Below are 27,005 nucleotides of genomic sequence, written 5' to 3'. Positions count from 1 at the left end.
AGTCTTAATGTAGGGTCAGAGGAAAGTTTAATTTGTAGGAAGTCAGGTCTGGGAAGTATGGTAGCCAGCCAGGTCAGCCCACCCCACCCACACATAATATACTACGATGTTTAATTAAAGCACCCCAGAGCAATAAAATACATATACAGTACATTCATTAATTACCTTAAAGTATTTGTAGTCTTAATGTAGGGTGAGAGGTGAGTTTTATTTGTACGAAGTCAGGTTTGGGAAGTATGGAATCCAGCCAGGGAAGCCTTCCCCACCCCACCCACACATAATGTAAACAAATCAGGCGAACACGTCTGGTTTTCACTTTACATCGTGTACAACTTGTCTCCACATTGATACAGTAGAATAAATAAAGAGAAACACTCTCATTCTCATGTAACACCATTTTTAGAAGAAATGATGCCCTGAGTGAAGGCATACAAAAGGAATAATTTTCTAGCTATCCTCAGTAATATTACAGTGTACACATTTTCTCTGATGTTGGACTACAAGTTGCCTGGCTATCACAAGTCCTACAAGTTGCCTGGCTACCACAAGTCCTACAAGTTGCCTGGCTACCACAAGTCCTACAAGTCACCTGGGTGCCACAAGTCCTACAAGTTGCCTGGCTACCACAAATCCTACATGTCGCTGGCTACCCCAAGTCCTACAAGTCGCCTGGGTACCACAGCTCATTTTCTTTTTTAACAAGTCGGCCGTCTCCCACCGAAGCAGGGTGACCCAAGGGCAATTGGTGTCAATTGCTGGCTGGACAAATACTGTAAGGAAAATGCGGTAACATTCATTGACAACTGGGACCTCTTCTATGGCAGAAATGACATGTATGCCAGGGATGGGGTTCACTTATCTAGGTGTGGGGTGGGAGCACTGGCAACTGCAGTGGAGGGAGCAGTTAGGACTTTAAACTAGGAGTAGTTAGTGGTACGAGTTTTGGCAGGAAAACAGTGAAGTCCCAGTGTAGTAATATTACGAGTTCTGGGGGAACTAGTAATAATAAGAACGAGGTAGATATTGAAAAGCCAGGGACCTTGGGTGATAAGGACAGTAATAGGTTTAGTAGAAAAATAGAAATGAGCAGGAAGGGTAAAGAGAAAGGAGAGTCTTTCAATGTTTATTATGCTAATTGCCGTAGTGCTAGGAATAAGATGGACGAGTTGAGATTAGTTGCTAGTGCAGGTAACATTGATGTATTTGCCTTAACTGAGATGTGGTTTAATTCAAAAAGTCGGGACATGCCTGCGGAATGTCATATTCAGGGTTTTAAATTGTTCCAAGAAGATAGAAGTATTGGGAAGGGGGGTGGGGTGGCATTGTATGTCCGAGATCGCTTGAACTGTTGCATAAAAACGGGTATTAAGTCTGAAGTAACACATACAGAGTCTGTTTGGATAGAATTTTCAGAGGGGCATGAAAAACTGATTTTAGGAGTGATATACCGTCCCCCAAACTTAGATAGGGACCAAGGGAAACTACTATGGGAGGAAATTGTTAAGGCCACAAGGCATGATAATGTAGTAATTCTAGGAGACTTTAACTTTAGTCATGTTGATTGGAATTTCTTGACTGGGAATTTAGAATCATACGACTTCTTAGAAGTATTTCAGGATTGTTTTTTGAAGCAGTTTGTGACAGAACCTACAAGGGAAAATAACCTGCTTGACTTAGTTATGGCAAACAATGAATCCCTTGTTAATAATTTAGAAATTTCAGAGGAACTGGGTGCTAGCGACCACAAATCAATTACATTTAGCATTGAATGGAAGTACGATAGTAGCGATAACTCAGTAACAGTCCCAGATTTTCGCTTAGCAGATTACGATGGGCTTAGAGAACACTTATCATCTGTTGACTGGGGTAACGAAGAGAGCTATCAATATGACAGTTTTCTGAACACTATACATGCTGCTCAAAGAGCGTTTATCCCATATAAAGAAATTAGATCAAATAGAAATAACCCAAAATGGATGAATAATAGGCTCAAATATCTACTAGGGCATAAGAAAGGAATTTATAGGCGTATCAAAAGAGGTGAGGGTCATCTTATGAATCAGTATATTGACATTAAGAGGGACATTAAAAAGGGGATAAGAAAAGCTAAAAGGGACTATGAAATTCAAGTTGCTAGGGATTCTAAAACTAACCCAAAAAGTTTTTTCCAGGTCTATAGAACAAAAGTTAGAGATAAGATAGGTCCCCTTAAAAATAACTATGGGCACCTTACTGACAAAGAGAATGAAATGTGCTTGATTTTAAATAATTATTTTCTCTCAGTTTTTACACAGGAAGACACTAACAATATTCCAGTAATTAATTTTTACAGTGGGCTAGAAGAAGATAAATTATGTAACATCACAGTCACTAGTGAGATGGTTGTGAAGCAGATAGACAGACTGAAGCATAATAAGTCGCCGGGTCCTGATGAGGTTTTTTCAAGGGTTCTTAAGGAATGCAAAATGGAACTCTGTGAACCATTAACTAATATTTTTAATTTGTCTCTTCAAACAGGTGTAGTGTCTGATATGTGGAAGATGGCTAATGTAATTCCTATTTTTAAAACAGGGGACAAGTCGTTACCGTCAAATTACCGCCCAATAAGCCTGACCTCAATTGTAGGCAAATTACTAGAGTCAATTATAGATGAGATTATAAGAAGCCATCTCGATAAGCATAGCTTGATTAATGATACTCAGCATGGATTCACAAGAGGCCGGTCTTGTCTAACTAATTTATTAACTTTCTTCAGTAAAGCTTTTGAGGCTGTTGACCACAATAAAGAATTTGATATTATTTACTTAGATTTTAGTAAGGCTTTTGATAGAGTTCCGCACCATAGACTGTTAAAGAAAGTGGCAGCTCATGACATTGGGGGAAAAGTGCTCTCGTGGATCGAGTCATGGCTCACTGACAGGAAGCAGAGTGTGTCCATAAATGGGGTTAAGTCCGAGTGGGGATCTGTGACAAGTGGCGTTCCACAGGGATCAGTCTTGGGCCCGTTGTTGTTTATAATATATATCAATGATCTTGATGAGGGAATTACTAGTGATATGAGCAAATTCGCCGATGACACAAAGATAGGTAGGATAATTGATTCAAACGTAGATGTTATGGAACTTCAGGAGGATTTAAACAAACTCTATTCTTGGTCTGAAAAGTGGCAGATTCAGTTCAATGTAGATAAATGCAAGGTTCTGAAGCTTGGGAGTGCCCATAACCCTAGTACTTATAAGTTAAATGATGTAGAACTTAGCCATACAGATTGCGAAAAGGACTTGGGGGTTATGGTGAGCAGCAACCTTAAACCAAGACAGCAATGCCTAAGCGTACGTAATAAGGCAAATAGATTACTGGGATTTATATCAAGAAGTGTAAGCAACAGAAGTCCAGAGGTCATACTGCAGCTTTATACATCATTAGTAAGGCCTCACCTAGATTATGCAGCTCAGTTCTGGTCTCCGTATTACAAAATGGACATAAATTCATTAGAAAACATTCAGCGTAGGATGACTAAATTAATACATAGCATTAGAAATCTTCCTTATGAAGAAAGATTGAAGACTCTTAAGTTACATTCACTTGTTAGACGAAGAATGAGGGGAGACCTGATCGAAGTGTATAAGTGGAAGATAGGTATTAATAAAGGGGATATTAATAAGGTCTTGAGGATGTCTCTCCAAGAGAGAACCCGCAGTAATGGATTTAAATTAGATAAGTTTAGATTTAGAAAGGACATAGGAAAGTATTGGTTTGGAAATAGGGTAGTTGATGAGTGGAACAGTCTACCTAGTTGGGTTATTGAGGCTGGGACTTTGGGTAGTTTCAAATCTAGGTTGGATAAGTATATGAGTGGGAAGGGTTGGATTTGAGTGGGACTTTCACATCAGAGCTTATTTCTTGGGTGGCATTGAAAATTGGGTTGGGCAAATGTTTTGTTAGTGGGATGAATTGAAAAGGACCTGCCTAGTATGGGCCAGCAGGCCTCCTGCAGCATTCCTCCTTTCTTATGTTCTTATGAAAGAAAATCCCCAAAAAGAAAATACTTTCATCATCATTCAACACTTTCACCACACTCACACAATCACTGTTTTTGCAGAGGTGCTCAGAATACAACAGTTTAGAAGCATATACATATAAAGATACACAACATATCCCTTCAAACTGCCAATATTCCAAACCCCTCCTTTAAAGTGCAGGCACTGTACTTCCCATTTCCAGGACTCAAGTCCGGCTATATAAAAATAACCAGTTTCCCTGAATCCCTTCACTAAATATTACTCTGCTCACACTCCAACAGCTCGTCAGGTCCCAAATACCATTCGTCTCCATTCACTCCTATCTAACACACTCATGCATGCTTGCTCATATTTATGATAATTTATTCTACTGTGGGGTGTATTTAAATGGATTAAGCAAAATGTCTATACTGTATTAACGATTTATACGATATTTAATGCACCTCAGTGATTATTACTGTATTATCATTATTAACATGGCATCTTCAAAACTAATAAGACACTCTTAGCGATTTTAATGTGTACCTGCATGCCAGCACAGTGTGTAACTTTACTTAGGTACAGGTACACACACGTATAATTATCAGTTATAATAATAATGTAGGCATGTAGTCCGCTTGAGCTACATACCTATACCTACCTACATAGCTACACGATACTTAACGTGGCCCAGAGCCATATTATTACCATCGACATACCATGTTCACCGAGTTTAATCGTTTCTAACAACTACCTTTAGATGCCATCATAAACAAAGGGAGAAGTAATGAATAATTCATGCCGAGAAATGTAAACAAAAGCATTAGGTATTAAGGGGAGTGACGTAATGTTTTCCCTCCGCTTGGCTACTACACCTCCATAGTATGTAAACAAAATGTTTATGTGCCGTGTAATGCATTTCTTGTATAATTTTGAAGAAAATATCATAGATGGGTTAATGAAAATGTCTATATTGATGTAAAATTAGACATTTAATGTGCTCAAGAGTGATTATTACATAATAGAGATGTGCTCATAGAGAATGTAAACAAACCAGGTAGCGCTCGCCGTATTTGAAAGACTGCTTGCCGTATAGAAGGCTCTGGTCATATTTTGAGATCACCATATTAGCGGAATGCCGAAAAGTGGAGCCCTACTGTATACATCTTGAGTTTTCCTCATTTGAATACCTTAGTATAACAATGACTGACACTGTCACTTACCTTATGACCTGTTAAAACTCTCATGCAATTTCCATTGAAACAATCCCAAACTCGAATACTGCGATCACTGGATCCAGATGCCACATAATTGCTGTTAGGGTGAAACTGAACAACCTGTTAAGAGAATAAAACAGTGAGTGGATATGTAGGATTAATATACAGGAAACATAAGCTTACTTTCTTTACTATCTTGATTTTGCCATGTGACCATTGTCCAAAGTAACTTTATACTCATGGTATTAATTCTTTTTTGAGTGAATATAAATAAATTTCTAGTAGTCACACAGTGAAGGTTTATGTCCAAAATACAGGGCAATATATGCTGAAAAAAATAAAAAATACATTGCATAACATTAGTAAGAAGCCTCAGAAAGCTGCAGCTTTAAATTTACATTGATAAAAGCATCATCCTCCCTTATACAAATTTAATGTCAGTGATTTATTATTATTTTTTTTTATTATCACACTGGCCGATTCCCACCAAGGCAGGGTGGCCCGAAAAAGAAAAACTTTCACCATCATTCACTCCATCACTGTCTTGCCAGAAGGGTGCTTTACACTACAGTTTTTAAACTGCAACATTAACACCCCTCCTTCAGAGTGCAGGCACTGTACTTCCCATCTCCAGGACTCAAGTCCGGCCTGCCGGTTTCCCTGAACCCCTTCATAAATGTTACTTTGCTCACACTCCAACAGCACGTCAAGTATTAAAAACCATTTGTCTCCATTCACTCCTATCAAACACGCTCACGCATGCCTGCTGGAAGTCCAAGCCCCTCGCACACAAAACCTCCTTTACCCCCTCCCTCCAACCCTTCCTAGGCCGACCCCTACCCCGCCTTCCTTCCACTACAGACTGATACACTCTTGAAGTTATTCTGTTTCGCTCCATTCTCTCCACATGTCCGAACCACCTCAACAACCCTTCCTCAGCCCTCTGGACAACAGTTTTGGTAATCCCGCACCTCCTCCTAACTTCCAAACTACGAATTCTCTGCATTATATTCACACCACACATTGCTCTCAGACATGACATCTCCACTGCCTCCAGCCTTCTCCTCGCTGCAACATTCATCACCCATGCTTCACACCCATATAAGAGCGTTGGTAAAACTATACTCTCATACATTCCCCTCTTTGCCTCCAAGGACAAAGTTCTTTGTCTCCACAGACTCCTAAGTGCACCACTCACCCTTTTCCCCTCATCAATTCTATGATTCACCTCATCTTTCATAGACCCATTCGTTGACACGTCCACTCCCAAATATCTGGATACATTCACCTCCTCCATACTCTCTCCCTCCAATCTGATATCCAATCTTTCATCACCTAATCTTTTTGTTATCCTCATAACCTTAGTCTTTCCTGTATTCACTTTCAATTTTCTTCTTTTGCACACCCTACCAAATTCATCCACCAATCTCTGCAACTTCTCTTCAGAATCTCCCAAGAGCACAAACTTATAAACTTAAAATAGTTAAATAAAGTACTACTGAAAGCAGTGTCCCACCTGTATGAAATAAAACTTTTGCCAGCCCAAACTACAATTAGATTTATTCCAGTTCTAAAATATTTCCAAATTGCTGAATGTTATCTACTCACATCGACATCAGAAAAATGTCCAGCAAATATCCTTAGAGGCTGATGGTGATCTGTTGCCCACAATCTACCAGTTCGATCATGTCCACCAGAGGCGAAGTAGTAGCCATGAGGGGAGAAACACACATCCCATACAGCAAAGATATGTCCTTTGTAAACAACCAAACATGTCCACGTTTGCATACTCCATAAACGAACTGAAAATACAAAATATCAATATATTATTTTTTTCAATGAACCAGCCGTATCCCACCGAGGCAGGGTGACCTAAAAAGAAAAAGAAAAGTTTCTCTTCTTAAATTTAGTAATGTATACAGGAAAAGGGGTTGCTAGCCCCTTGCTCCCAGTATTTTACTCGCCTCTTACGACACACATGGCTTACAGAGGAAGAATTCTGTTCCACTTCCCCCACTTCACTATATGCATATTCAAGCAAATAACTTTAAAATAATTATAAGAGAAGGAAGCAGAATTGAACTATGAAAGAAGTTTAAAAGTAAGACAGGATTTATGCTTTGAAGCTACCATAAGTGAAATAAATATTTTCATTTTTATTTTTGTACGAAGCATGAAAAAGAGTTAACTGAAAGGTACACAAGATAATATCTAAGAAACTTACTTGTGCCATCTTCTCCACCCGTGAGAAGCAAGTTACGGTCAGGACTGAAGCAGCAGGCGTAGACTGGTCCAGAATGTCCAAGTAGAGTACGAACAGGCTCAGCTGTTCGGTCATCCATCATTCGCACCAGGACATCATCTGTATGGGAATACAGTGTTTTCTCTTACTTCTTCAAAATACCAAAAGAAGAATTTGCATTTATACAATATTCATGTGCCTCAAGCAATGTTTCTGACTGTTCATGGACAGCATCAACCATTTTTTTTTTTTTGCTCTGGGAAGCAGCAACATGATATTAAACTATTAAAAAGTGAGCAAAATTCATAAAAAAATAAACAGTATTATGTCACTTTCATCTTATCCATTAGGGTTAAATTGTAAATGAAGTTTGAGCCAAAAAGCACTGGATAACCAATTAATTGATTGAATAGATTTAAAATTTCTTGAATCACACAAGCACTAAATACAGTAAATTATCACCACTTTCTTGCATCTCGCTAATATGCTAGTACCTTGTACATTAGGTAGAAATATTTCTGTGAATTGCTGCAGACCCTTATGTTCTTGAGGAGAATGTGTTCATAGAGCCTCCTCTTATGTAGTTCCAAAATGTTTCTACAGGTTGCCAGTGTCTGTTCAGTAAGAAATCTGTTCATGCTTCCAATTCTCAGTTGAAAGCACATCTATTTTCTTAGAGTTAATGATCCTGATAATCATACCGCTACTCTTGAATATAAAATTTAGCATTTCTTCATTGTTGTTACATTAATGGCTGGTATGTGAACACTTCTAAATTTCTTGAAAGAACAGGGCGCTCAATCATAAAATCCCAATCTTTTATTATTATTATTTTTATTATTTTTTTAAATCACACTGGCTGTCTCCCACCAAGGCTGGGTAACCCCAAAAAAGAAATACTTTCACCATCATTCACTATCACTGTCTTGCCAGAGGCACGTATGTAATACAGTTCAGATACCCTTCCAAAATGCAAATATCCCCATCCCTCCTATAGAATGCAGGACTCAAATCCAGATAACCGGTTTCTTTGAATCCCTTCACAAAATGTTACCTTGCTCACACTTCAACAGCGCGTCAGGTCCAAAAACCATTTTCCTCCACTCACTCCTATCTAATACACTCACACATGCCTGCTGGATGTCCAAACTCCTTGCACATAAACCCTCTTTACCCCTCTCCCTCCATCCTTTCCTAGGGTGACCCCTACCTAGCCTTCCCTTCACTACAGATTTATACATCCTCCAAGTCATCCTCTTTTGTTCGGTCCTCTCTAAATGTCTTATTTTTATTCCTATTATTATTATTATCATTATATTAAACTTAGTAAATATATTTGTTCCAATGTCAGAAGTCCGATGCACCTATTTTTAATTGGTTCCAAACTGTCATTGTCGGAGTTCTACTGTACAAGCTTAGTGGAATCTATAATAGCAGGATGACATGGAGGGAAAAAAATACTGTAGTATATTTTAACAAATGCTTAATTAACTGCATAATCAAAATTAAAAATATTAAGCTTGCACTTATCAAGGAATCATACCAGCATCTTTGTCTATGTCATTCAACTGCTCTGCAGACTTCATGCAGCGTAATTTACTAGGTGTGATACTCTGCACTCGAACTTGTGAGTCAGACGTACAGTATGCTAGGAGACTGGAGTCGTCAGATATGTCTACTGCTGTAATGCTGAAACAGAGCTTTAGGTTAACATCAAAACAATGAAAGGATAAAAAAGTATACTAAGGGTAACAATTGATCTTACATACCATCTCTCAGAGTAAACAGCATCACAAGGAACCACTATCTGCAAATCACTTACATACAATACCACCACCTTTTTCAAGTAAACCAATATAAAAATTTCTATAATATAACATACTTTTTTTTATTTTTTTTTTTAACAAATCAGCCATCTCCCACTGAAGCAGGGTGACCCAAAAAGAAAGAAAATCCCCAAAAAGAAAATACTTTCATCATCATTCAACACTTGCACCTCACTCACACATAATCACCCACCTTCCATTCTTAACTTTTCTTGAGATCATTCACCTTATTCTTATCAATACCCTGTGTTTGTACTGGAATTCTAAATCTCAAATTCCATCATACTAGACTTCTAATGACATCCTCCATCTCCTGGGTCTTCGACATCAAATTCTGATCCCTCTTTCCAAATCTTCAATTCTGTGTCTAGGCAGTTTCTTCTCTAGTCCCCCTTACCCTTATTTCCTCTACACATCTCTTTTTGCCCCTACTTTGTCAGTGGAATCACTTATCCCCACATCATAGAAATATAAATTCAGCTTCTACCTCTATTTTAGCACCTAAGCCTCCATGGAATACACATCTCCTTAACGTCTACTCATCAAACTTTATTCTGCCATCTTGCTGTACTATTCTTACGAAATTGTTAATTTGGATCTTCACTATAAATCATTCTTATTGTTAAGATAGTGTTAACAATTGTGATGTTACCATGGCTGTTTAATATATTTATAGATAGGATTGTCCTAGGTAGTAGGTTGGTAAACAGCAACCGCCCAGGGAGGTACTACCGTCCTGCCAAGTGAGTGTACAACGAAAACCTGTAATTCTTTTACATGATGGTAGGATTGCTGGTGTCTTTTGTCTGTCTCATAAACATGCAAGATTTCAGGTATGTCTTGCTACCTCTACTTGCACTTAGGTCACACTACACATACATGTACAAGCATATATATACACACCCCTCTGGGTATTCTTCTATTTTCTTTCTAGTTCTTGTTCTTGTTTATTTCCTCTTATCTCCATGGGGAAGTGGAACAGAATTCTTCCTCCGTAAGCCATGCATGTTGTAAGAGGCGACTAAAATGCCGGGAGCAAGAGGCTAGTAACCCCTTCTCCCGTATAAATTACTAAATTTAAAAGAGAAACTTTCGTTTTTCTTTTTGGGCCACCCTGGCTTGGTGGGATATGGCCGGTGTGTTGAAAGAAAAGATAGGAGTGTAAAAACTGAATGCTTAGGGTGTCATGGAAAAGTGTGGGAATAGAAGATAAAGATTCTGATAAGTGGAAGTGGTTGCAATTACTCTTTTGAAGGGTCTGAATAGAAATTGCGAAGGTTGGTGAAGGGGTTCGGGAAAGAGCAAGGTGAAAACATTAACAAAGTTCAGGCAATGAAAGCTTGGGGGTAGGGAGTATGAAGGAAGTGAATATACAGTACATACTGTATTCAGATATTTGGGAGTTGATGTATCAGTAGATGGATCTATGAAAGACAAGGAGAACCACAGAAGAGGTGAAGGAAAAAAAAAATGACACAAAGTGTTGAGGAATCTAAAGATTGGAAAGTGAAATGTACCAAAGTATTACTAACACTTCTATATGGGTGAGAAGCATGGGTTTCAAACATTGCAGTGCGAGGCTTGAGGCAGTGATGTCATATCTCACAGCAATTTGAGATGTGAAAATAATGAAAAGAATTCAGAGCATAGAAATTGGAAGACTGTGCAGGGTTATTATAGATATTTCAGAGGGCAGAAGAGGGTTTGATCTAGAAGTCTGGGCATCCAGAGAGGTCAGAGCCAAACAAGATAAGCAAAGGATGTATAAACCCAGGATGCAGGAAAAAAAAGAGGAATAGGAACTATCCCAGGAAGGATTGGATGGGATGGAGGTTTTAACAGGGAGGGGCTTAAGCAAAGTAACATTTATGAAGGAATTAAGGGACACTGATTAGCCACTCGTAGATGTGGGAGTAAAGTACCGAGACTCTGAAGAAGGGGTGGGGATGTTACAATTTAAGTGCCATTTAAACTGAGACATCTGTGCACTTATGTTAAGACAGCTATTGAATGAGTGATGATAATGTTCCCTATTTTGGGTCACCTAACCCTGGTGGAAGACAGCCAATGTGGTTTGAAAAGGTAAACCATTTATCAAAGTCCTAAAATCTGCTAAGTACCCTACTTTTTATGCTCATTCATTTAAATACATGTCAATATTAATTTATACGAATATTACAGAGTGAACAGCAGATGGTTTAAAAATAATCCGGGTTCTATTGTAACATCAATTTAATTTCCTAATACTGTACGGTATTTATTACACCTCATACAAGTGCAAAAAAGCAAAACTACTTACTTTCCTGTAGCATTCAAAAAGGTATAAAAACATATTGAAGGAAGGGTATCCTTGCTTAGTGTTACTCTTTTCAGAGCATCTCTGAATGCTTTCGCCTTTTCCACAAAATCAATTTCACGTCTGAAATAATGCAAATATATGTTAGATAGAGTAATGAGGCAAAACATGTTAACAGAAATTTAATGAAAATGTTTCACTGATATTATCTTAATACAGCTAGCTCTCCACTTTTGTGAGTTCCACTTTTGTGAGCTTCAAACATTTGCAAATGCCCAGCTGCCCAATCATATTTACCAAACAAATGCGGGAAAAAAGTATGGGAAAATGCTTCCAGCCACGTCCCTACTATTCTCCCTCTTACCCCATCAACCGGCAGCCCGCCAGTCTGCTGCTCACTCATTATTCAGTTACTGTTCGCGTCAGTCGTGTCCAGTTACTGCTTATATCCTACTGTGCATGTGTTTGTGTGGTGGTGCACATATGGCCCCCAAGCGAGCAGCAACCACTATTGATGAGCCAACCCCTAAGTGCTGACTCAAAGAAAGTCATGAATCTGGAGAAGATGAAATTGCTAGATAAGTGTAGGGCAGGTTATTTGAGCAATTCTGCCATTGGAAAATTATTTAATGTAAACGAAAGCACAGTGTGCTTTCTCAAGAAAAATGAGGCGAAGATAAGGGCAGCACTAGCATCTACTGCTCCTCCCTCAGCCAAGCAAGTGTCACAAGTAAGAATCAGCATTATTTGTGTGGATTTCAGACCAAAATAGAAAAGGAAATTCCATAGACAGCAATGTCATTCGTGCAAAGGGAAAAACTTTGTATGATACGTTGGCTAGTGATGAGGCTAGCACCATTACAGAACCAGGAGGTCCTACCATCACCCATCCTGACTTCCTAGCAAGTAAAAGATGGTTTGATAAATTTAAGAGATGGTTCTCCCACACAACATGGAGATGAGTGGAGAATCAAGTTCAGCAGATCATGCTTCGGCAACTGCATTCCCTGGCGCTTTGAAGAAAAATCATCGATGAGAAGGGATACAGGCCTGAGCAGGTGTGGAATATAGATGAAAGAGCCCAGTATTGGAAGATGATGCCTGCCAGGGAATTCATCGCCAAGGAGGAGAAAAGTACGCCATGGTTCAAGGTTGCAAAAGACCAATGCACATTAATACTATGTGCTAATGCTGCTGGGCACATGGTAAAGCCAGGCTTTATTTATAAAGCTGCCAACCCCAGAACACTGAAGGGACGCAACAAGAATCTCCTTCCAGTATTCTGGATGCACAATCTGAAAGCATGGACCACTAATGTCATCTGTATGAACTGGTTTCACCACTGTTTCCTGACAGAGGTACAGGCATACCTACAAGAGAAGAGCCTCCCAAACAAAATCCTCTTGCTTCTTGATAATGCTCCAGGTCACCCACCATCACTGGAGGAAATGTGTGACGATGATGAGGTTGTGTTCATGCCGCCAAACACAACCTCCTTAATACAACCTCTTGATCAGGGTGTGAGAGCTACATTTAAAGCCTACTACACACAAAAGTCAATGCAAAGGCTCCACGCTGTGTTGGATGAAGATCCAGATATGAGAGTCATTCAATACTGGAAGAAATTCACTACTGCTGACTGCCTCTCATTAGTGCATGAGTGTGTCAAGGATTTGCACCCTCAGACAGTGAAGGGTTGTTGGAGGGCTTTGTGGCCAGAGTGTGTGTGATTCTGTTAGATTTGGTCCTCAGGATGAGGTTAACAAAGCCATGAGGAAGACTGTGGAGTTAGCAAGGCTAGTTGGTGGTAAAGTTTTCGAGGACATGCAGGAGGGTGAGGTGAGAAAACTGGTTGAAGAACATGTACTGGGCATAGATGATGAAGAATTGTTGGGGATTGTGCAGGCAGAGAGTGAGTATGAAGAAAAGGAGTGTTGCTGAGGCCAATCAACCTCAAGCCCTCAACCTTGAGCATAATTCCCTACAAAACTCTGTTTGTAGATATGAAGAGGAAACAGTCTCAGTTGACCATCACAATGTTCTTCACAAGGAAGCCTGCCACTACTCCTGCTGCTACCCCTACTGCCTCGCCTGAACCTCAACCCATGGCAGAATCTGACTCCAATGCTAACTCTGCTTCTAGCAATGTCATCAGTAACACTGGCAGTGAAGAGTTAGAATCCACACACAAGACTCATCATGCCATGCAGTTACACTCCATATAATCACCTCCATTCAACTGTCATCAGTAACTGCATGGCTATCATCACCATCATCATCATCATCATCGTCATCATCATCACAAGTTGTCAGAGTTCGTCTGCCTAACCTTATGAGTGGCGAATGTTTTGTTAGTTCATTATTTGTTATTAAACCATACCAAGTATATATACAATATTTTACAATGTTTTCATGTGTTTTATGATTGTTCGTGGTTCGGTATGTTAAGGAAGCAGTATTGTTAGACCAAGTAAATGCTATTATTGTATTTTCCTACAATATATTTATGCATCAAAACATTCACAAACACTACAGTACAGTATTATTATATTTCCCTACATCATATTTGCGCACCAAACATTCGCAAATTTTCAAGATTCGCGAGGTTCTTGATCCCCTAACCCTCGCGAATGTAAAGGGCCTCCTGTACAGTAGTATTTAAAACCAATTTATCCAGCAGAAAACATATGCAAGACCACTAAAGATATAAATTATGAAATCAAGCTTACAGTTCTGGTAATGGAATTCTGTTTGTGGGTGGAGCATTGGGATCATTCTTCTTGCTCTTTTGAAGAGCATCTTTTTTGGGCTTCTTTTTCTTTGGTTTATCCCCTTCTTCTTCTCCCTCTTCCTCTTCCATATGAAAGTTAGGCAGCTCTGGTTCTTTAAGCAGTCCATAGTACATCTTTGATTTGTTTACTGGAAGAGAACAGACAAATGTGAAATAGGACAGCACCAGCCTATTACAGCACTGCAACTGTGAAGGGTAAATTAAGAACACCTGAATGTACAGACAAATAAATACAAGTAAAATTAAAGAATTGTACATAAACGTATGATTACCATGAACTACATACTTCATAAACAAGTGCCAAATTAATTTATATAAGTTATTTCGCATAGATTAAATAAACAAATGGGAGTGACAGGCTTTGTGAAGGTTGTAATATGAGTAATATAATGTATTTATCATTAAGCCTTGGCAGAATGAAATGGAAGTGTATTTTTGCAGAAATACTTAAAGCATTATGAAGAGGTATAATAATGTTTACATTGTTGGAAATATTGAGAAGTAGATGTGCTGTTAGTGTGAGCAAGGTAATATTTATGAAAAGATATGGGGATACCAGTTAGCTGGACCCGAGTCCTGGAGGTGTGAAGTACAGTGCCTGCACTTCGAAGGAGGGAAGGGAGAAGGAGGGGGAGATGGAGTGTGTGATGGTAAAAGCACTTCTTTTTTCATGTCACTGTCTCAGTGGAAGACTGCCAATGTTTTAAAGAAAATAAGAACTCTTCCTTCCATATACTTTTTTTACTCTCTAGAAACCTTTCATATACGTACAGTGGAACCTCGGCTGACGAACATAATCCATTCTGTGACCTTGTTTGTATGCAGAGTCAATTTTCCTCATTTAAATTAACTGAAATGCAATTAATTCGTTCCAGCCTCTCAAGAGGCATGACAAAATAATGCTAATATCAACTCTACAGCTTAGTTATCTATCACAATTCATTTAATATGACATAATAAACAACAGAAAGGAAAAGAAACCAGCGGCAGCGGCAGGAGAGGCACCAACCTCTCATTTTTTTCACCAGCCAGAGCCCTCAACGCTTCTATGATGGCCTAATTGCAATCATAACTGCACTAACGCACGCAGAACCCAGCATGACCCAACATAAACAACAGTGATACTTACAAACCGAGAAATTACCGATTGAAGCGAAGACTGCCCCACAAACTCCAGGCACAGCCCCACTGCCAGATGACTACCTACTCCAAGCTCTTAACTAATTTAGTTTCTTCATCTAACCACAGCAACTCCTGTACTACTATGAGACCAAATCATAGAAGAAACAGCACTAAGAACAGCAAGGCAGCACCTAGAAATCGACTATTCCATATGACGACCCAGCAGGATGCCGGTGCCCCATCCACCCCCCTCACCACCCAGAGCGATGCATCACCAACAACAAACATGGCCGACTCCCCCCTCACCCACCAACCAAGGCGACTCAGCTACAACACCACCATCCGTGACTGACTCCCTCTCTACTTCTACTTCCTTCACAGGATTTAACCCATCTGACATGCTCCTGGGTATGACCAATGATCCTGACACTCTAAAGAAATACATCACCACCCTAACAGCGGATAACTTGCATCTTCATACTGAAAATATGAATCTTCGTACAACAATAACAAACCATGAATCTAAGTTACTTCACCTTGAGAATAAGATCAACAGCCTTGAACAACAGCTAACATCAACTGGCATGACTGATTTTTTGGCAAGACCCTCCAAGCAGTCATAGCCAGCCACACAGATCAAATAACTTACCTAAACACAAAGGTTGAAGATGCCATCAAGGACTGGAAAATCAACATGGATACCCAATTCAACAAATATTTTGCTTACCAAGATGGTAAAACAGAGCAAGATAAGCTAGCTGATGCGGTAGTGATTAACAGTCCACTCTTTCCTAGTGATGGAACCTCTACTTACGAGTGCATCCACGTGTGGGTTTTTCCAGATACGAGCAGCTGCTTGGTCGATTTTTTGCTTCCTGATGCGAGCAAAATTTCCAGATGCGAGCGGGCCTCAAGGGAAGTTAATTGACACTGGTAAGGGGCTCTTGATCTTGATCAAGGAATTGGATCTCAGTTGTTTGTTAGACTATCTTATTGAAACTTGGGCAATGCATGATGAAAAAATGCTTCTTAATGCACACCAAAAATGAAAGAAATCGGACCATAAATAATGGAGTTCACTTCTCGGCCATTAGCCTCCCCTTAACAGCATATTTTAGTTTGTTTTTTATGGTTGTATTCTCGTTTTATTTGGTCTCATGTGATAGAATGGAAGATATACTACAAAAATAAATATGATTTTAATTGGTTTCATGATGAAAAGTACCTTGTAATTGAGCTCAAAATAGCAGAAATATTCAATTCCTTGGCGACATCAGTGGTAGATATCACGAGATAGCAGTGGCAGACAACATGAAGCTACAGTGGCAGACATCATGAGGTAGCAGTGGCAGACAACATGAAGCTACAGTGGCAGACATCATGAGGTAGCAGTGGCAGACAACATGAAGCTACAGTGGTAGATATCACAAGATAGCAGTAGCAGACAACATGAAGCTACAGTGGCAGACATCATGAGGTAGCAGTGGCAGACAACATGAAGCAGCAGTGGTAGACATCATGAGGTAGCAGTGGCAGACAACATGAAGCTACAGTGGCAGACATCATGAGGTAGCAGTGGCAGACAACATGAAGCTACAGTGGCAGACATCATGAGGTAGCAGTGGCAGACAACATGAAGCTACAGTGGCAGACATCATGAGGTAGCAGTGGCAGACAACATGAAGCTACAGTGGCAGACATCATGAGGTAGCAGTGGCAGACAACATGAAGTTACAGTGGTAGATATCACGAGATAGCAGTGGCAGACAACATGAAGCTACAGTGGCAGACATCATGAGGTAGCAGTGGCAGACAACATGAAGCTACAGTGGCAGACATCATGAGGTAGCAGTGGCAGACAACATGAAGCTACAGTGGCAGACATCATGAGGTAGCAGTGGCAGACAACATGAAGCTACAGTGGCAGACATCATGAGGTAGCAGTGGCAGACAACATGAAGCTACAGTGGCAGACATCATGAGGTAGCAGTGGCAGACAACATGAAGCTACAGTGGTAGATATCACGAGATAGCAGTGGCAGACAACATGAAGCTACAGTGGCAGACATCATGAGGTAGCAGTGGCAGACAACATGAAGCTACAGTGGCAGACATCATGAGGTAGCAGTGGCAGACAACATGAAGCTACAGTGGCAGACATCATGAGGTAGCAGTGGCAGACAACATGAAGCTACAGTGGCAGACATCATGAGGTAGCAGTGGCAGACAACATGAAGCAGCAGTGGCAGACATCATGAGGTAGCAGTGGCAGACAACATGAAGCAGCAGTGGCAGACATCATGAGGTAGCAGTGGCAGACAACATGAAGCTACAGTGGCAGACATCATGAGGTAGCAGTGGCAGACAACATGAAGCACCAGTGGCAGACATCATGAGGTAGCAGTGGCAGACATGATGTAGCAGTGGCAGACAACATGAGGTAGCAGTGGCAGACAACATGAAGCTACAGTGGCAGACATCATGAGGTAGCAGTGGCAGACAACATGAAGCTACAGTGGCAGACATCATGAGGTAGCAGTGGCAGACAACATGAAGCTACAGTGGCAGACATCATGAGGTAGCAGTGGCAGACAACATGATGCAGCAGTGGCAGACAACATGAGGTAGCAGTGGCAGACATGAGGTAGCAGTGGCAGACAACATGAGGTAGCAGTGGCTGACAACATGAAGCTACAGTGTCAGACATCATGAGGTAGCAGTGGCAGACAACATGAAGCTACAGTGGCAGACATCATGAGGTAGCAGTGGCAGACAACATGAAGCTACAGTGGCAGACATCATGAGGTAGAAGTGGCAGACAACATGAAGCTACAGTGGCAGACATCATGAGGTAGCAGTGGCAGACAACATGAAGCAGCAGTGGCAGACATCATGAGGTAGCAGTGGCAGACAACATGAAGTAGCAGTGGCAGACATCATGAGGTAGCAGTGGCAGACAACATGAAGCTACAGTGGCAGACATCATGAGGTAGCAGTGGCAGACAACATGAAGCTACAGTGGCAGACATCATGAGGTAGCAGTGGCAGACAACATGAAGCAGCAGTGGCAGACATCATGAGGTAACAATGGCAGACAACATGAAGCAGCAGTGGCAGACATCATGAAGCTACAGTGGCAGACATCATGAGGTAGCAGTGGCAGACAACATGAAGCAGCAGTGGCAGACATCATGAGGTAGCAGTGGCAGACAACATGAAGCAGCAGTGGCAGACATCATGAGGTAGCAGTGGCAGACATCATGAAGCAGCAGTGGCAGACATCATGAAGCTACAGTTTCAGACATCATGAGGTAGCAGTGGCAGACAACATGAAGCAGCAGTGGCAGACATCATGAGGTAGCAGTGGCAGACAACATGAAGCTACAGTGGCAGACATCATGAGGTAGCAGTGGCAGACAACATGAAGCTACAGTGGCAGACATCATGAGGTAGCAGTGGCAGACAACATGAAGCTACAGTGGCAGACATCATGAGGTAGCAGTGGCAGACAACATGAAGCTACAGTGGCAGACATCATGAGGTAGCAGTGGCAGACAACATGAAGCTACAGTGGCAGACATCATGAGGTAGCAGTGGCAGACAACATGAAGCAGCAGTGGCAGACATCATGAGGTAACAATGGCAGACAACATGAAGCTACAGTGGCAGACATCATGAAGTAACAATGGCAGACAACATGATGCAGCAGTGGCAGACAACATGAGGTAGCAGTGGCAGACAACATGAAGCAGCAGTGGCAGACATCATGAGGTAGCAGTGGCAGACAACATTAAGCAGCAGTGGCAGACATCATGAAGTAACAATGGCAGACAACATGATGCAGCAGTGGCAGACAACATGAGGTAGCAGTGGTAGACAACATGAAGCAGCAGTGGCAGACATCATGAGGTAGCAGTGGCAGACAACATTAAGCAGCAGTGGCAAAGTGTAGCATTAAGAGTGTATCAATTTAGTAAAGCATTAAGAGTGTAGTACTTATAAGTCGCTCTGACTTTTTTGGGTTATCCTAGGTTCTCTACACATGTAGTCAGGAGCAAGAATGGCCACTGTGGTGGCCCTATAAACCCCAACAACAACAGTGACAGTGACTGCTGTCACCACCACTAGCCACATACCTAATGACATGTATTTTATTCTGTACAGAGTGAGAAAACTGAAACGTGAGAATAATGATAAAATTCACCAGTGCTTTGTGCGTGATGGACAAATTCTAGTAAGGAAAACAAATGTAGGCCGTGTGAAAGTGAAAATGAACTAGCAAACTTCCTTCATGACACAAACATTACAGAGTCTGACTGATATTAGAGATCAAATCTTTGTACTAAGTTAGTGTATGTTATTATGCCATTATTGAACTAATCCCTGTACTATTACCTCCCAGATAGTATTTACTACCTCATTATCCCATGTGTCCCACACAGTTCCTTGTGTGACTCAATTTGTGTTATCTTCCCAGATTTCCCATTCACAATTGATTATTTGTTAATAAGATACTTACTCTTTAATAATATCTGCATTACCAATTATTCCCACTTAAAGCACTGTTATAATTCTCTTATAATCTTACCAATTTTTCCCTTTACTCCCAAATTACAAATAACTAACTAGTGTATGGTCCTACTACACTATTGTACAATTCCTTGTACCATCTTTTACTAGCTAGTATCAACTATCTCAAATAATATTTCTTTTTGTGATATCAATTGCTCAAACTTTATGCTAAAGGCAAATCTTACTCTCAGATTAACTTTATATCATAGTGACTATCTATCCTTTAAAGGTTGTTTACCACTACTTAATTTAGTCCCTTTATATATTTCTCCTGAAATAATTCTCTATATACCAATACATTGTACTGCCCTTTATTTAGTAATTGCTATACTCCTAGTTTTAGTAACAATTAAATGGCTACTTTCAGGTGTTATAATTTTTTTCCCCCCTCTTGTCCATATAGTCACATTTGTTAAAATACTCCAGGTGCTATTGACTATCTCAGGTGCTACTTTTTTTTTTAATTCATTATTTTATTATTATATTCACTAGCTCCTTTATTTTAGCTGTAAATATCTACCGTAGTTCATATACTCATATTTGTTAAATTAATTAAGGTGCTATTTAGATGCTTAAGTGTATAACTGAATTATCTTTTCTATAATAATCCCTAGTTCTTTTATATTTTTACAAGTTTTAGAATAATTACAGAGTCTTATTCCTAAGTCTAGTTGTAGATTCACTATAAATCTTATAATATTTTACTCAGAAAATCTAGTTTGTAGAGTCACTCTCATCTTATGATTACAGGCATAGATCCTGATGTAAACTTTTTACTAAATGAATTACACGAATCGAACAGCAACTGTAATTACTACACAGCAGACCAAGCAAAGACATTACTCAGAGCAAACAATAACATAACCATCTTTAACTACAATGTCAGATCCTTGAGCAAACATTATGACAACCTCACAGCATTACTCAATTCCCTTCATTCCAATATATCAATCATCACACTCGCAGAAACCTGGCTTAAGCCTGATGTTACAGATGTCCTGGCTACATGGCCATACACAGCTGTAGAACAAACCAGCAAGGGGGAGGAACAGCTATATACTACTCAAATCAACTCGAATGTATCAAAGAATCTTGCACAAGGGATGAACATGGTGAATATATCATAGCCAAATTTAAATCAAAAGACCTGCAAAAACCCCTCACAGTTATAAACATCTACAGAGTACCACAATCAAACATTCACCACTTTAGTGAAAAACTAGGAAACATGATTATACTGATGCACACATGAATAAAGACCACCTGCTACTAACAGGAGATTTCAACATAAACTTACTACACAACCACAAGGACCCACAAGTAACCGAATTCACAAACACTATGAGCAACTGCCTGTTGCTACCAACAATATCTAAACCTACAAGAATCGCCAAGACAAGTATCTCCTTAACCCTTTGACTGTTTCAGGCCCCTTTCTGAAACTGTCATTCTATGTCGCTAAATTTTTGAAAAAAAAAAAAAAAAAAAAAAAAAAAAAATATTTTTTCTTATGAAATGATAGAGAATCTTTTCCCGATGGTAATGACACCAAAAGTTCGAGATTTGGTCAAAACCTCATGGAATTACGCTCCTGCGAAGTTAGCGGTATCGGCAACATATGCATATCGGCGATTTCGCCGACTTTGAGCCCTATTTTCAGCCAATTCCGTTGTTCCAGTTGACCAAACTCATAGCTATTTCTTTAGAACTCCATTTTATCTATCCGCTGAGTACAAGAAACCTCCCATTTACCAATTTGGATTACCCAATATTGTGGTCAGAACTTGGCAATTTGGCCAATTTCACGCAAACTAAAAAAGATGTCAATTTCAAAATAGGGTCCAGAATAAACAAGGTAGACATTCTTGGCACTAAAATAACATATCCTCTGTTCATTAGTCACATCTCTAGGCCCCTCTAATATTATTATTGCTTTCTATTTTGATTTTTTATTCATACAAAAAAATACAAAATTTACTGTTATGTAGACTACTGCATTATTGTAAAAATGGTATAAATAATACCAGTGCACTAATGAAAGAATATTAGACTCCCCAGTTGATGTGTATTGGATGTGTAGTGTGATTTGTTTACTCCTGAACATTGGTAAAAATCAAACATTTCCGCTACTTTGAGCTCAGTTTCAAGGTCGTTTTCATCGTCAAAGTAATGAAAATCATCTCTATTTCTGTAATATGTTTTACATTTTATCACTTAAGACCATGAAAACGCAAATACATCGATAAATACTATACGAAAATACACCTCAAAGTCGGCGTTTTAATCCAAAAAAACGATCAGTTTTTTTTTTTCTCATTACGCACTGTGTGCCGCAGGATTTTTTTTAGGTGGTGCACACTGACCACACAGACCCATTCTCTCACATGTGGGCCTACCAGCTTTCTTCCGCTTGATTTGAAGCCGCTAGAATTATTGAGTATATATACGTCTGAAACACTGGCTCGTAAGACGTATATATACGACCAAAACAGTCAAAGGGTTAATAGACCACATCTGGACTAACACCATATCCCCTTTAAAATCAGGCATAATCACAGACAACACTACAGACCACTACCCAACTTTTCTCATAACTAATCTAGGTAAATTGCCCCAAGACATTACTAAAGTAACCTTCAGACTACATAATGAGACAGCTGTTAACAACTTTATAGCAGCTATGAATAACATCGATTGGCAAAATGAGCTCGAAACATATACAGATATGAATGAATGTATAAATAATTTAAAAAAAAAAAAAAGCCCATTACCTCTACAACAAACATTGCCCCAAAAAAACTAAACAGCACAGCAAAGAGACTGAATAGTCCCTGGCTAACACCCAGCATCCTCAAATCCATTAACACAAAGCACAAATATGAAAAACAGTATAGAATGGGTCAAATAACTAGAGAACAGTCTAAACGTTACTTGTCAGCTCTTGCCAGCCTGATAAGAAAATCTAAAAAATTGTATTATGAAAATAGATTACATAACATCAAAAGGTGATATGAAAAAGACCTGGAAAACTATCTGAAATTCTTGGAACTAAAAAGTTATCCAAAAACAAAACAATCAAACTAACAAAATCAGACGAACCCCTACTCACACCAACTGAAACAGCAAACAGACTCAATGTTTTCTTCTCCACCATAGGAAAAAATCTAGCGAACAAAATACCAAGCTCAAACACCCGTCCATCAGACTACCTCATAGGTACCTACCCAAATATGCTATTCCTAGCTCCAACCAAACCACTAGAAGTCTCGCTCATCATCAACACCCTTAAAAACAAGGCAGAAGACAAACAATTTGCCTGCTTTTATGTACAAAAAAGCTTCTCAAGTATTGTCACCAATTATTGCAACACTCTTTAACAAATCCACCAAATCATCTACCTTCCCAACAATCCTCAGAATAGCAAGGGTCACTCCGATCCATAAAGGAGGTGACCAAGCTGACTTGAAAAACTATAGACCAATATCTATATATCATGTGCCTACTACATACACAGAACAATACACGCAAATATAAACCCTCCACTCAAACTTCTCACCAACCTTAACAGGACACATGACCACAACACAAGACAGATCTCTTTTTGATGTACCCAGTGTCCATATCACACTATGTAAAAACTATGCACATAAAGGGCCCCAAAATATGGAATTCATTACCAGAAGATACTAAAGTAACCCGGTCTGAAAATCAATTTAAGACTCTTCTCAAAAGCCACTTAATCACCCTAGACTAAATGCTAAATACTCAGTACTCACATACTCAATATGTATACCAATATCATAATTTCATCAATTACTTTTGAACCTTTTATCCATTGTCGACAGGAACATAATTGAATCATTGTTTTCACAAAAAGCATTTTTGAAAATATGAATGTATCTTTTGTCTTATATAAATTAGATTCACTTTCAATTAATAATCTATTGTACAACTATGATATAATTAATATTCTACTGTACAACTATGATATAATTCTTAGTGTTAAGTAGACTGTAAGCCAATAATGTTAAGTTGGCCCATAATGCCTAGGCATAATAGAGGCTCTCTTTGCATTGTAACCCAATATTGTAAATACATAATCTCAATGTACTGTTTGCAAAGACATAAATAAATAAATAGTAAATAAATTAATAACATAGAAACATGATATATAGGCCATAATATGGCGAGTGATGGCAATGCCAACAGCAGCATCCTGCCACCATATACTCTCCCACTCTAGTATCTTCACAGTCCATAACCCCCACACCTAGCTTGTGTTTATCTATGATTAGCCCTTTCAGGGTTGGTGCCGTACTAGAACGGCTTGCATGCCAGGGTTGGTGCCGTACTAATACGTATAAATTCTAGCGCCTTCAAATCTAGCGAGAGAAAGCTGGTAGGCCTACATATGAAAGACTGGGTCTATGTGGTCAGTGTGCACAGTATAAAAAAAATCCTGCAGCACACAGTGCATAATGAGAAAAAAAAAAACTGACCGTGTTTTTGCTTTAAAAGTGACTTTGCAGTGTATGTATTTTCATATGCTATTTATGGTTGTATTCTAGTTTTCCTGGTCTCATTTTATAGAATGAAAGACATATTACAGAAATTGAGATGATTTTGATTGGTTTCACAATGAAAAGTACCTTGAAATTGAACTCAAAGTAGCAGAAATGTTCGATTTTTGCCAAAGTTCAAAAGTAAACAAATCATGCCACGCGTCCAATACACGTCAACTGGTGAGTCTAATATTCTTTCATAAGTGTGCTGATATTATTTATACCATTTCTACACTAATGCAGTAGTCTGCATAACAGTAAATCTTTCAATTTTTTTTGCGAGAATAAAAATTCAAAGTGGAAAGCAAAAGAAATATAAGAGGCCTGGGGACGTGACTAATGAACAGAAAAAAAAATGTTATTTTAGTGCCAGGAATGTCCATCTTGTTTATTCTGGACCCTATTTGGAAATTGGCATCTTTTGAAATTTGTGTGAAATTGGAAAAATTGCCAATTTCTGACCACTTTATTGGATAGTTGAAATCAGTAAATGGGTGGTTTCTTGTACTCATTTGATAGAAAAAATGGAGTTCTAGTGAAATAGTTATGATTTGTGTCGACTGGTACATTGGAATTGGCTGAAAATAGGGCTCAAATTGGGCGAAATCGTCGATGCGTAAACATCATTGATATTGAGACCACTAACTTTGTGAGAGCATAATTCCGTAAGTTTTCCATCAAATTTCATACTTTTGGTGTCATTATGATCAGGAAAAAATTCTCTATCATTTCATAAGAAAAAATAACTATTTTTTTCCAAAAAATTTCCGACCCTGAGAACAAGATTAGGAGAGGCCCTGTCGACCCTGAAAGGGTTAATGGTGAGGTTGTCACATATGTAACCACAGATGTGGTCAAGACAGATTCTACCTCAGTCTTAATTGTGTTTAACCCCTTGACTGTCGCAACCCCCAATCCTGAGGTGTCTCCTGGTGTCGCAAAATTTCAAAAAAAAAAAAAAAAAAAAAAAAAATTCTTACGAAATGATAGAGAATCTTTTCCCGATTGTAATGACACCAAAAAAATAAAATTTGATGGAAAACTGATGTAATTACGCTCTCGCGAAGTTAGCAACCTTGGCCATATTTACAAATCGGTGATTTTACCCACTTTGAGCCCTATTTTCGGCTAATTCCTTTGTTTCAGTCGACCAAACTCATAGCTATTTCTTTAGAACTCCATTTTTTCTATCGATTGAGTACAAGAAACTGCCCATTTACCAATTTCAACTACCCAATAACGTGGTCAGAAATTTGCAATTTGGCCAATTTCACGAAAATTCAAAAATATGACAATTTCAAAATAAGGTCCAGAATGAACAATGCAGACATTCCTGGCTCTAAAATAACATTTTCTTTGTTCATCAGTCATGTCTCCAGGCCCCTCTGATATTACTCTTGCTTTCTATTTTGAACTTTTATTCAAACAAAAAATAGAAAATTTACTATTATGCAGACTACTCCAATACTGTAATAATTGTATAAATAACATCAACCTATTCATGACTGCATATTAGAATGGCTAGTTGGACATTTATTGGACAATGATGTCATTAGTTTACTTTTGAACATCGGCAAAAATCAAACATTTCCCTTACTTTGACCTCCATTTCCAGGTTTTTTTTATAATAACATCAATCAAAATCATCTCTTTTTCTATAATATGTTTTCCATTCTATCAAACGAGACCAAGAAAACAAGAATACAACCCTAAATACTATACGAAAATAGGCCACAAAGTCGGAATTTTAACCCTTTCAGGGTCCGTCCCGTAGATCTACGGCTGGTCGGTGAGTGTCCAAACCGTAGATCTATGCCAAAATTCTAGCGCCGTCAAATTTAGCGCGAAAGCGCTCATAGGCCTACATATGAGAGAATGGGTCTGCGCCGTGGGTGTGCGCCATAAACAAAAAATCTAGGCGCCTGCATAGCATTGTGGGAACGCCGGCTCAGTCACCCTTGTTCACCATGCCTCGTCGCAAGTCAGCTCTCACTCCCCGGAAAATTGGGACTCTCCTCTTCCTGTCTGATAGTTCTGACACTGATGGAAGTGGAAATGAAGATGAATTCTACGGCTTTGATAAGTTAGTGACCGAAAATAATGACCAGGATATCGATAATAGTGCAGAAAACCCCGACGATCCTCGACCTTCTACCTCTGGTGTGGGCACTCGTGACTCACGGTCGGGTGTTCCTAAACGTAAGAGAAAACTAATATTTTCCCGTGGCCTGGCCTCTGACTTCAGTAATGATGATGATTCTGACGTGGATTGTGATTTTATTGCGCTCGACGATCATTCGAGTAGTGATAGTGAGGAAACATATTCACCAGTGAAGCGTCGGTATGTTCGCCGCCGCATGCGCTCGGGTAGTGTAC

At 39.3% G+C, this 27,005-nt stretch overlaps 1 protein-coding gene across 2 annotated transcripts in view; it reads right to left on the bottom strand.

Moving 5' to 3' along the window:
- The window catches only part of LOC128694799 (transcription initiation factor TFIID subunit 5), a 75,772-nt gene that overhangs the window by 22,316 nt on the left and 26,451 nt on the right, over positions 1-27,005 (bottom strand). For both annotated transcript variants that reach the window (XR_011393178.1, XM_070094305.1), the window contains exons 5-10: positions 14,312-14,501; positions 11,586-11,705; positions 9,004-9,149; positions 7,443-7,580; positions 6,827-7,020; positions 5,225-5,338 (exon numbers count right to left, since the gene is read on the bottom strand). Coding sequence is in view for 1 of the 2 variants with exons in the window: in XM_070094305.1 (XP_069950406.1) it covers positions 5,225-5,338; positions 6,827-7,020; positions 7,443-7,580; positions 9,004-9,149; positions 11,586-11,705; positions 14,312-14,501 (902 nt within the window). In the remaining variant the exon portion in view is untranslated. The remainder of the gene's footprint in view (positions 1-5,224; positions 5,339-6,826; positions 7,021-7,442; positions 7,581-9,003; positions 9,150-11,585; positions 11,706-14,311; positions 14,502-27,005) is intronic.

Source organism: Cherax quadricarinatus, chromosome 45 (genome assembly GCF_038502225.1).
Source record: "Cherax quadricarinatus isolate ZL_2023a chromosome 45, ASM3850222v1, whole genome shotgun sequence".
Taxonomy (NCBI): Eukaryota; Metazoa; Arthropoda; class Malacostraca; order Decapoda; family Parastacidae; genus Cherax; species Cherax quadricarinatus.
This window is presented reverse-complemented; position numbering and strand designations above follow the sequence as displayed.